This window comes from Anguilla rostrata, chromosome 3, assembly GCF_018555375.3.
Source record: "Anguilla rostrata isolate EN2019 chromosome 3, ASM1855537v3, whole genome shotgun sequence".
Classification (NCBI taxonomy): Eukaryota; Metazoa; Chordata; class Actinopteri; order Anguilliformes; family Anguillidae; genus Anguilla; species Anguilla rostrata.
This window is the reverse complement of record NC_057935.1, coordinates 31,074,094-31,086,104: the sequence shown is the minus strand read 5'-3', so window position 1 is coordinate 31,086,104 and position 12,011 is coordinate 31,074,094. Positions and strand designations below refer to the sequence as shown.

The 12,011-nt window shown below is 39.5% G+C and overlaps 1 protein-coding gene across 2 annotated transcripts in view; it reads right to left on the bottom strand.

The window, feature by feature from the left end:
• The window catches only part of myo3b (myosin IIIB), a 346,614-nt gene that overhangs the window by 204,319 nt on the left and 130,284 nt on the right, over positions 1-12,011 (bottom strand). For both annotated transcript variants that reach the window (XM_064327164.1, XM_064327165.1), the window contains exons 10-12: positions 9,079-9,205; positions 7,242-7,452; positions 3,139-3,286 (exon numbers count right to left, since the gene is read on the bottom strand). In XM_064327164.1, the coding sequence (XP_064183234.1) occupies positions 3,139-3,286; positions 7,242-7,452; positions 9,079-9,205 (486 nt within the window). The remainder of the gene's footprint in view (positions 1-3,138; positions 3,287-7,241; positions 7,453-9,078; positions 9,206-12,011) is intronic.

Here is a 12,011-nt window from a genome sequence, read left to right as displayed (position 1 = left end):
ACTTTAACTCAAGTAAAAATTTGACTGAGCAATTTTCACTTGTAGTGGAGTAATATTTGACCAGGGGTATCTATACTTTGACTCAAGTAATGGAGTTGTGTACTGTCCACCACTGTATATGTGATCTCTCAGTATTTCATTTCAAGCTAAAGGAGAACAACTTTAGTTTTGCATTTTCCAGGATAATTGTATTTGTGCCACTTTATTTTGAATATAAACTCATCTAAGTTAGTACTGTAAATGTTACAAGTGTCTTGCTTCATTTAATCCATTTTTCTGTTTCATTTAAGCCAAGTGTCTGTAATGCTCACATCTGGAGTGAAATAAAACTTTCCCTAAATGGGTGAGGACTGGCTAGATTTCACATCTGCGCCAAGTGGATAAGAGATCAGACTAAATACACTGCATTTCCAGAAGTATGTGGACACGCCTTCCAATTAGTGGTTTCAGCTATTTCATCCACACCCATTGCTAATAGGTGCATAAAATCAAGCATACAACCATGCAATCTCCAGAGACAAACACTGGCAGCAGAATGGGTCACACTGAAGAGCTCCGTGACTTTCAACGTGGCATTGTCATAGGATGCCATCTTTCCAAGTCAGTTCATCAAATTTCTGCCCTGCTGGAGCTGCCCCAGGCAAATGTAATTGCTGTTATTTTGAAGTGTAAATGTGTAGGAGCAACAGCTCCGCCATGATGTGGTAGGCCACACAAGCTCACATAACGGGACTGACAAGTGCTGAAACTTATAGCATGTAAAATCATCTGTCCTTGGTTGTAACTCTAAAGTTCCACTGTAAAGTTCCAAAATGTTGTAACAAAATCTACTGGAAAGCCTTGAGAGCGGAGGCTGTTATGATAGCAAAGGGGGTCCAACTCCATATTAATGCCCATGGTTTTTTGAATGAGATGTTCAACAAGTACATATGGGTGTGATGTTCAGGTGTCCATGTACTTTTGGAAATGTAGTGTATGTTAACAAGGTCCATCTATGCTTCTTCACCCATATGTGTTCATTTGCATGATTGAATAATAAATATCACTGACAGAGAGGTCTCACAACTGTATATTAGTTAATTTCCACTGTCACAAAGACAAAGGAACTGCCCGTGTAACTTTGAGATGAAGTGGTTAGGAGGCAAAAGGCTGGAAAAGGTCATTAAAACACTAGCAAAACTTTGAACCTATGCATAGTAAAAAATGGAAAAGATATAGCGCAGTCCAGACATTACCAAGATCAGGCCATCCTGCCAAACTGGACAACTAGACCAGAAGAGATTTTGTCAGAGAAGTGACCAAAAGGCCAGCGACAACACTGAAACTGAAAGTAGTTGCCTGAAACTGAAGAACAATCACTTCAAAGTTCAGTTCAAAGATTTGACCCCTTTGCAAAAGTGACTAGATGGAAGCCTCTTTTGAGAAAGTCCAACATTAAACTATGCCTGCAGTATGCCAAAGCCCTGTGACAGACCCTGCAATATTCTGGAAGATTTTGGTGATAGCATCATGCTATGGGATCACTTGTAGGAGGGACTGGGAAGCTTATTGCCATCAAGGGCAAGATGGATTGAGCCAAATAAAGGCTAATTCTTGAAGAGAACCTGTTGCATTCTGCAGGAGATCTGCAATTAGGGCGAAGATTTGTGTTTCAACAGGACAATGACCGAAAGTACATGGTAAAAACGACCTAGGGACAGCTTGAAAACAACTCATCATTCTGGAATGGCCCAGCCAAAGACTTAAATTCCATTGAAAATCTGTGATATTCCAACTTGGCAGAGTTGGAGCATATTTTCCTGTAAGAATGGCAAAAAATTCAAAAATTTGAATCTGCAAAGCTCATACTGACATGTCGGAGAAGACCATAATTGCTGCCATGGACCTATTTACTAGTAGTGTGTTGCTTGTGAATGATTTGACCTTTTTGGAAAAAAAATGTTTTTGGTGAACAAATCATACTGACTCACCTCCATGTAAAGATTTGTTCATTTGCATCAGCTCACAGTAAGTTGCGAACTTACCATTTGCTGAAGCTGCAGCTACTCCTATTTAACTATTTTCATCATTGGGCTGTGTATTAGCAATTATCCAAAGACAGCATTAATTCACTTGAGCGGGGTGTGCTCTCCGAGCTCTTCCCGTCTGTGAGATCAAAATAGCAACAGTCCCTGAGGCAAGTGGTTCTAAACTAGCTAACTAAATAATGTTTTTTGCTATGTTGGCACATTTGTATTACAGGATATGTATGTATGCAAGCAAATAAACATATGGCAAAGTGTTTATTTAAGGTTGCTTTATTAATAGTGTCTTTGTTAAATAGCTGTCAGGTGATTCTGAGCCCCTATTAAATCAATGTTATTTGGCTACAAAGCTAGCAGCTAACAGAGAATAAGCTACGTGTACTGCAAATAGGAGGGAGTGAGCCTGACATGTACACCAATTTATTACATAACTTGTGGTGAGAAACTCAGCGGACATGCGTCAAAAAAATTCAAACTATCTGTCATGGTTCTGTATTTTCTGTTTCTGTTTTTCCTTTTTGGGCCGCCAGAGGGTGGCACTTCAGTTTTGCAGTTCTGTTTGTTTTTTCCCTCATGGCTTTTCCCGGTGTTTAACTGTATTATTCTTTTCAATTATTCAATTATTGTTTTTTGGTTGTGTCTTGTTATCCCTTCCCTCCCTGGTCTAATTGTGCCTTGAGTTCACCTGTGGCTTGTTATCATCTTGTTTATTTAAGTTCTTTGTTTCCCTGACTCGGGTGCTGGTTCCTTGTGTTTCTGATTGTGTTTCTTCCTGTGAATTTCTGCCAGTGTGTTTCTGACTCTCCTCGTGTTTTTTGGTTTTTGAAAATTCAGCTGTTTTTTGTTTCTGAAGAACTTTTTGTGTTTTTGGAAGTGCCCTGCATGACCTTGTTTTTGTTCCATTTTCTGTTACCTGCATTAGATTAAAGTCTTTGGTTGGATTTGCCTTTTTGTAGTTCCTGGTGTTTTTTCCTTACTCTGCATTTCGGTTCTGGTCCCCGTACCCTGACACTATCCCTTTAAATGCATTATCTTAAGGATTGCACACCAGAGGTTGTCACTAATGGGCACAAAGTTCCTAGCTGGGACACCACTCTGACCACTGGTGACTTACCTGCTCAAGTGCAAAGATGTGCTGGTTGAAGTAGAACTGGATCTGCTCATTGGCAATGTTGATGCACAGCTGCTCAAAGGAGTTCTTCTTGAAGTTCTCAAAACCAAAGATGTCCAGGATGCCCACATTCATCCCACTGTCTGCAACACTAAAGGGCAAATCAGAGAGCAAACGTTTTCTGTGTGATAATGAAGTTATAGTGGTTCTGAGAATGGTACCTTAAGCATGTATATGTGTATGTATGTGTATATTATATATATATATATATATATAGTGAACCAGTGCTGGGTGTGGCCACTGCTCACGTGGAGAACAGGCATGAAAAACAAGAAGCGTTGTCTTACCACCTCTTATTGTTCCCAAACAAAAATCATCAAGAACAAAACAAATGGCCAAACTGGCAACCAAAAATACAAAGAAAAGTACACATCCACCACACCAGGCATTCCCCAGCTCCCAAACACCTTTCCTCTAGGCCTGGGAGCCTGAAATAAAACGTTTGTGAACCGTTGGAATTACCTGAGCTTCATCTAAGTCACAATAATAGACAATAAAACACAATCTCCTTAAACTGATAACAACCAAATAATGGTACTTCTTGTCAATACTGAATGCATCATTTAAACATTCACAGTATAGGTTGGAAAAAGTATGTGAACCTATAGGCTAATGACTTCTCCAAAAGCTATCTGAAGTCTGGTATTCTAATCAATGAGAATGGTTTGGGATGTGGGTTGGAGTTGCCCAGCCCTATAAAAAAGGCACATAAAGTTGGGTAATGGACAGAGTCTGCAGTTCTCAAATAACATCTGTTAATGTTAACCATGCCCTAAGCAAACCAATTTTCAGAGTACCTTGAAGAAGAATTATAGAGATGCATAAAGCTGGAAAGGGCTACAAAGGCATAAAGGCCTGGGTGTTCATCGGTCCACAATAAGACAAGTTATCTTTACTTTCTGTAAGAGAGGGCATCCTGCAAAGATAATGGCAAGAGCATTGCATGCAATGCTGAAGCAGGTCAAAAAGAACCCTAGGGTAACAGTAAAGGACCTGAAGAAATCTCTTGAACTTTCTGAAGACTATGTTCATGTGTCCAGTATAATAAATACACTAAACAAAAATGATATTCATGGGAGGGCACCACTGCTCCCAAAAAAACATTGCTGCACATCTCAAGTTGGCAAAATACCATCTGGATGTCCCACAATGCTTCTGGGACAAGGTTCTATGGACAGATGAGACAAACAAATTTAGAAGAAATGCACAACACTATCTTTGGAGAGAAAATCACTGCTCACCAAAACAAAAAATTCCAAGTGTGTAGCATGGTTGAGGGAACATCGTGGTTTGCGACTGCTTTGCTGCCTCAGGGCCTGACCAGCTTTTAGTCATTGAGGGAACATGGAATTGTTCCCTCAATTGAATTGAATTGAATGAAGGCATTTTACAGGAGAATGTCAGGGTAGCGGTCCATCACCTGAAGCTAGAAGTTGGGTGATGCCACAAGACAATGACTGAAAGCACATGAGTAAATCAATAACAGAATGCTTAAAACATAAGAAAATTAAAGTCTTGGAATGGCTAAGTCAGAGGACGTTCATTGAAGAAATTCAAGAAATATCAATGAACTGAAGTAGTTTTGTAAGGAGAAATGGTCTAAAATTCCTCCTAATCACTGTGCAAGTGTCATGGTTCTGTGTTTTCCTGTCTGTGTTTCCCTTGTTGGGCCGCCAGATGGCGGCACTTCTGTTTTGTGTCCTGCTCCCCCCTGTTAATTGTATGATTGTTTCCAATTGTCTCGTTATTCTATCATTGTTCCCACCTGTGTCTTGTTATCCCCTCCTTTTCTGGGTTGATTGTATTTTGAGTTCACCTGTGTCTTGTTACCCCCTGTCTATTTAAGTTCTTTGTTCCCTTGACTCGGGTGCTGGTTCCTCGTGTTTGTTCCTGACTTGTGTTTGTTTGAAATGCCCTTGTGCTCTGCCTGCCTGTGTTCTACCCTGACCGTGTTCTGCCCTGCCCGTGTTTGTGAGTTCCTCTTGTTTTCTGTTTTATTTAGATATTTTTTGAGTTTGTGTTTTTGCCCATCATGGCCTTTTCTGTTCCCTGTTTGTTTACCTTTTTGTCAGTAAAGTCTTTTGTTCCCCTCCCATTTTGGATTTGTGTGTGTGTGTTTGTTTTTTTTTTCCCTCTGCTTTTGGGTCTGTACCCCCCAGGAGTCCTGACAGCAAGTCTGATCGCCAGCTATAGGAAATACTTCTTGGAACCCTAAAGGGTTCACATATTTTTCCAGCCTGAAAAGTGAATTTTTCAATAATGTGTTCAATAAAGACATGGAAAATACAACTGATTTTGTGATATTAAGCAGTGTGTGTTTGTCTATCATTGTGACTTAGATGAAGATCAGACCACATTTAATGACCAATTAATTCAGAAACCCAGGTAATTCCAAAGGGTTGACAAACTTTTTCTTACAACTGTATATCCATGCCATATTAAGCAGACGTGCCCCATTGAAAAGTGTTAGATTTTTGAGTGACAGAACATGACAGACAGAATTGATAACCTATGAGCTTTGGGATACCAGGAAATTAACCAGCCTACCTATACAAGATACACTACATTTTCAAAAGTATGTGGACTCCCTTCTAATGAGCGGTTTCGGTGACCCATGGCTAACGGGTGCATAAAATCAAGCATACAGCCATGCAATCTACATAGACAAATATTGGCAGTAGAATGGTCATACTGAAGAGCCCAGTGCATTGTCATAGGATGCCACCTTTCCAACAAGTCATTTCTGTAAATTTCTGCCCTGCTAGAGCTACAACCGTCAACTGTAAGTGCAGTGAAGTGGAAATGTCTAGGTGCAACAACAGCTTAGCTGCGAAGCAGTAGGCCACACAAGCTCACAGAATGGGACCACTGAGTGCTTACGTACAAATAGTACGTCCTCAGTTGCAACGCTCACTACCGAGTTCCAGACTCGTCAACACAAGAACTTTTGGTCCAGAGTTTCATGAAATGGGTTTCCATGGCCGAGCAGCCACACACAAGTGTAAGATAACCATGTGCAATACCAAGTGTCGGCTTGAGTGGTGTATAGCACACCACCATTGGACTCAGTGCTCTGGAGCAGTGTAAATGCATTCTCTGGAGTGATGAATTACACCACTATCTGGCAGTCTGATGGGTTTTGCGAATACCAGGAGAACACTACCTGCCAGAATGCATAGTGTCAACTGTAGTGTTTGGTGGAGGATAACTAATGGTTTGGGGAAGGCCCCTATGTTCCTGTGAAGGGAAATCTTAATGCTACAGCATACAATGACATTCTAGAAAATTGTGTGCTTCCAACTTCTTGGAAACAGTTTGGGGAAGGCCCTTTCCTGTTTCAGCATGACAATGCCCCCATGCACAAAGTAAGGTCTATAAAGAAATTGCTTGTCAAGTTTAGTATGGAAGAACTTCAAACATCTTTGAATTTGAACGCGGACTGTGAGCCAGGCCTTATCAGCCAACATCAATGCCAAACCACACTGATGCTCTTGAGGCTGAATGGAAGCGAATCCCCGCAGACATGTTGCAAATGGCTTCCCAGAAGAGTGAAGGCTGTTATCGCTGCAAAGGGGGGTCCAACTCCATATTAATGTCCTTGGTTTTAGAATGAGGTGTTCAATAAGTGCATATGGGTGTGATGTTTGGTTTTCCAAATTCATTTTCCCATGTAGTGCATGTGGATATATGATAGTGTGGTTGTTTTTGACATCCCATTTTATTGCAAAAAAAAGAGATCAGTGCAAAAAAATGAAAGAAAATTCTACCTGGCAACAGATGTCACTTGCAAAACAGACATTAACCAGCTTCACTCTATTTGCCATACCCAGTTGATGTGTTTGTGATTCTGAAAAATGTCTGTTCCCTCAATGAAATTGAAAAACCAGTGAGAGAAATCTTTGTTAAAAAAAAAAAATGCCTGTCATGGTGTTCGAGTGGAACTGTATTAGAATTAGTATAATTCACAGAAGTGTCTCATGTCATATCTTGCCTTTCTTAATGGAAGGGATTTGGGGTGAGTTGGACTGGGGAACAATGGGTCTCACCAGATGTTATTATCAGGTTGCAGCAGGGCATTTATGCGGTTGACAATCCAGCTGAAAAGGCGCCCATACAGGGCCTTGGACATAGCATCGCGCACATCAGTGGCTTTGTCCACGGTGTTGCTGCGGATAATGGTCTCACCCCGTGTCACCACACAGTGGGACGTCAGTGCCTCCTGCAGCTCCTCTGAGCCGATGCTGAGGAGAGCAGCAGCTGAGAAAGACAACCATCACACACAACATGTTAACAATGACATATCATAGTATGCAAATCATTATTCTCACCATATTCTTATTCTCATCATAAATCATTACAAATGCAACATCACAAATACTGTCATTAACATACTTTCATGCCATCAAGCATACCATCATTCACAGAGCACATCACCCCTGACAAAAAAATCATGTGTTCAAATATCACATGAACACCCAACATGTGAAAAGTACATGTGAACTATAAAAATAATGCCACTTATAGATCATTTCACAGCCTACGTCATTAAAAACATGTGCATGCATGTTGACAATGAAAGTACAGCTTTGTTATTAAGTAAACCGGTATGACTGGGAAGGAGTTGGTTCATACAACATCTTTTTTTTGTGGGGAGAGGAACATCTGGACTTGTTACAGTCTGTTCGATCCAAACAGCGCTATCAGTCGATGTCACATCACCACGTAGCCTAAAGTTAAAGTTGAATTAAATATATCTGGTCTGTGTTGAACAAATACAATCAGTTGTTTAATTAATAGTCTACTGAGAACTCAGCTTGCAGATTTGATCACTTTGGTCCGTCACATCTTGCATTTAACAACATGAAACATGCATTTGGCTTACTAAAATGATAAAACAGGGCTGGGCTACTGTGTGTCCATTTTTATTTCAAAGTTTGTTTTCTTGCAACATGTTGTACATTTCTGGGCAGCATGGTGGTGCAGTGGGTAGCACTGTCGCCACACAAGTCCTGGGTTTGAATGTGGCCTGGGCCTTTCTTTGTGGAGCTTGCATGTTCTCCCCGTGTCTGTGCGGGTTTCCTCCAGGTACTCCGGTTTCCTCCCACAGTTCAAAGACATGCAGGTAGGCTTTTGGAGACTCTAAATTTTGCCCATAGGTATGAGTGTGTGAATGAATGATGTGTCCCCCCTGCAATAGATTGGCGGCTTGTCCTGTATACCTGCCTCTCGCCCAATACAGGCTGGGATAGACTCCAGCACCCCCCACGACCCTGCACAGGATAAGCAGGTATAGATAATGGATGGAAGGATTATAATTGTAGAAAACTAAATATAGCTGTATGTTCAGGCTCAGAAACTGCACTCTGCAGTTTGTGTTTGTTTTCGCATGAAAAAATTGTAGTTAACATTTGAAAAAGTCAATCCTATGTGGAAAATATGGAATTTAATGTGATATCATTTCACATTTTGCTTTTGCATGTGTAAATTTTCATTCTCAAGTGAAAAAAGCCAATCACATCTGAAAATATCTAGTTCACATGCAACATTTTCTTTCCACAATATTTTAATTTTATATTTAATTTTACATGATTTTTTCCTAAGGACCACAAACATCAGATCACAGACACAATCACCAATTACAGCAATATAGCGCACACCATCACCCACACTCTAGATCCCAGCTATATAGATTGTAGCCCTCTCACACAGCATTAACTATTTACACTTTACAGTATCCAATACATTGTTTCCCACATTTCACAAAATGGAGGGTCAGTGGGTGCCTGTTTCTCAATATGCTAAAAGCTTTTCAGGCTTAATGGAATCATTTAGTGGTGTTATCTGTTCAGCCCATTTTAAACAAGCATAGCAAATGTGTCTTACCATTCTCTAAAGCTTCAGAATTAGGCACTTCACTTTTATCAGTCTGGTGTTGTGATGTAAGGACAGAAAATTCAATATTCCCAGTGTTCAAGATGGCAGAAAGGATTTGGTACACTGAATTTACCTCCTGTGAAATAAAAATGACAGAGAACAAAAACAGAATACAGATACTGCAATTTAGTGACTTTGGTTTAAAGTCTTAAAAGTTTATCTTTTACTCGAACACTGTGTCAGATTCATATGCTCTGACTCAGTCACTGTTCAAAGGCTCCTCAGTGGGCCTGAAAAGATTCTAAACCTTATACAAACACCAGAAGCAGCATGTGTGACTTTGTCAGACAAGAATAATAATAATTAAAGCCGCAAGCGGCGTTGGGAGGGGTCCAAGCATTGGCACCGTTGTGCCCCCTATGGAGCGATTTTAAAATGGCTCTGTCCTCATGATCATACACTTTCACCCAACATATCTACTGAATATCTTGATGACTGTATAAAAAATTGATGACTTATGGCCAATTTTGTGGTAAGAGACGCTGGCGGATGACTTAGTTGCGTCGCCATGGATGTGCCCTGGCCGTTTCCCGTAAAGGCCTTAACTATGTCGTAACACTTAGATGGCATGTCGTAACACTTAGATGGCCCAGCGTGTATGTACAGCTGCAAACTAAAAAAACTAAAAAAAATGCCACAACTAAAAAAAGCGTCACACTAGTGTTGTCACGATACCTAAATTTTGACTTTGATACCGATACCAGGTTTAGTATCACGATGCTCGATACTGAAGCGATACTGATTCAATACTCGGTACCTAACGATACTGAAATTACCTTAATAGGTCAGAAACGTAATGTCCACAAGGGTTGACCTCATTTTCGAATTCATGGTTTATTAACAACCTGGTTCATTAACAACCTTTAAGTTGAAGCCTCTTCAACATATTAATATGCATAGGCCTATAGTGTTACAACACTGAACAATAGAAAAATATGTTAAATATATTTCAAAAATTAAACAGTTGTAAACTAAATAATATTTAAAACAGGTCTTTCACCTTTAAATAGATCTAAAAACAGCATATTTTAATAACAATACAGCATCTATCTATAATATTTCCAAATTGGAACACCTATTGCTACTGAAGTGAACTGAGTCAAAGCTTGCGCTGTATCAAAGAGCTGAGTGCACAAGCGCAAGTCACCTCACTTGGCAACCTTAGTTGCTACTGCCATCTAGCGAAGATTCAGACAAATGACACTTTTCATCCTCTAAAGCAGTAATGCGGAAGACAATTGTGACAGGTGCTGGTGTTTTGGTCCGCAAGTAGGGCAAGGTCATTTTTCAGTTTTTTACAGATTATGAAAGTGCAGATTATAAACTTTCAAATGATGTGCCATACATTGAAATCTGAAAATAGTTGAAGAAGATATGCTTATTTGAATGTTGGTACTCCTAAAATCAAGTAGCAGAGAACATCCCCTTGAAAGATCTTGAAATTTTCACACTTCTCACAGGGAGATAATGGGTGGGAACAATAGCTAGTTAACTCCACCCCAACCACTCCCCCGCTAGAGTACCTGTAAATCCTTGTCCATTTAGGGATTACCATATTTAAAGCTTTATAACTCCAGATGTGAACACCACAGAGACTAGAAAAATGTCTTAAATGAAGCAATACATTTGTACCATTTATAATACTAGCTTAGATTACTTTATATTCATAATTTTGTAAGAAATAAAGTGCCACAAATGCAATGGTCAAGGCAAAAAATCTAAAATGAATTTGCTCCTTTTTTAGTTCGCAATGAAATACTGTGTGATTGCGGGTTAAAGTATACATGTCCTGGATCAAAAACTTCTTGACCACAAGTTCATAAAATCTAAGGGTGGATATGTAGAACTACTAAAGATCTATGAAGCAAAAACTAAGCAGTGTACCCAGCATCTCCAAATCTACCCAAAATGTCTAAATTATTAACACTGGTCTAAAATAGCTAAGGGTCCAGAAACAAATCCAAAATCTCTCCAAAAAGGAATATAATGCTTTTTGTCCATTGTAAAGCATATGAGCCCCTTATGAAGGTTTAAGATGAAACATAGATATAATTTCAACATTACATAATACCACTAACCTATTTAAAGATACTCAATTTCTAAAATAACGTATATAACCGAAATATTTTGAGCAGTAATACTTACATAGCAATGATGAAATCATATCTATGTTCAGTAGATGGAGACACAGACAGTAAATCAATGACAGTTCTATCCGCTTCTGTTTTGCTCCAGAAAACGATGTCAGATAGGTCTATCAGCAAACATATGGCTTAGCTATGCCCAGAAGTCCTCAATAATAATGGTATTTTCCAAGGAATTACGAAAAATCGTTGACTTTTAATGCTACCATATATAGAGCGAATGCCATGGTAAGAAAATGTTCGGTTACGCTAACCTATAAAACGCTATTCCAAAAGCAAAATTAGACATGTTATACATCGTTAGAAAGCTTATACTCTCACCTACTGATTGAGTGTCCGCCATTGTAGCAACCTCACACAGTAAACAAACATAGGCTACTACCACACGGCTTTATTTATGGGCGGTGGCTTGACCAAAACAAAGTGACAATAGCTAACAAAGTCAAACATGCTAATTAAACTGCACCCCCATCACGCCTCCAAAACCCGGCTGTAAGAATCACTAAAACAAGCTGACTTTGCTGACAAATTATAAGTATTTAGTGACCCTAAAAATGTTGTTTATTCTATTGAGTGACTTCTTCAACACTTTAACTTTCGTAATATGAAAAAAAGGAAAACAGTAAAAAAAAAATTAAAAAACCTTTTTTGCCTCCTAGCGCGATTTCAAGATTTGCAATTTGCGGACCTTTTCTCCAGCACCCGTCACAATTTTCCCTGGCTTTTACATTTCACTCA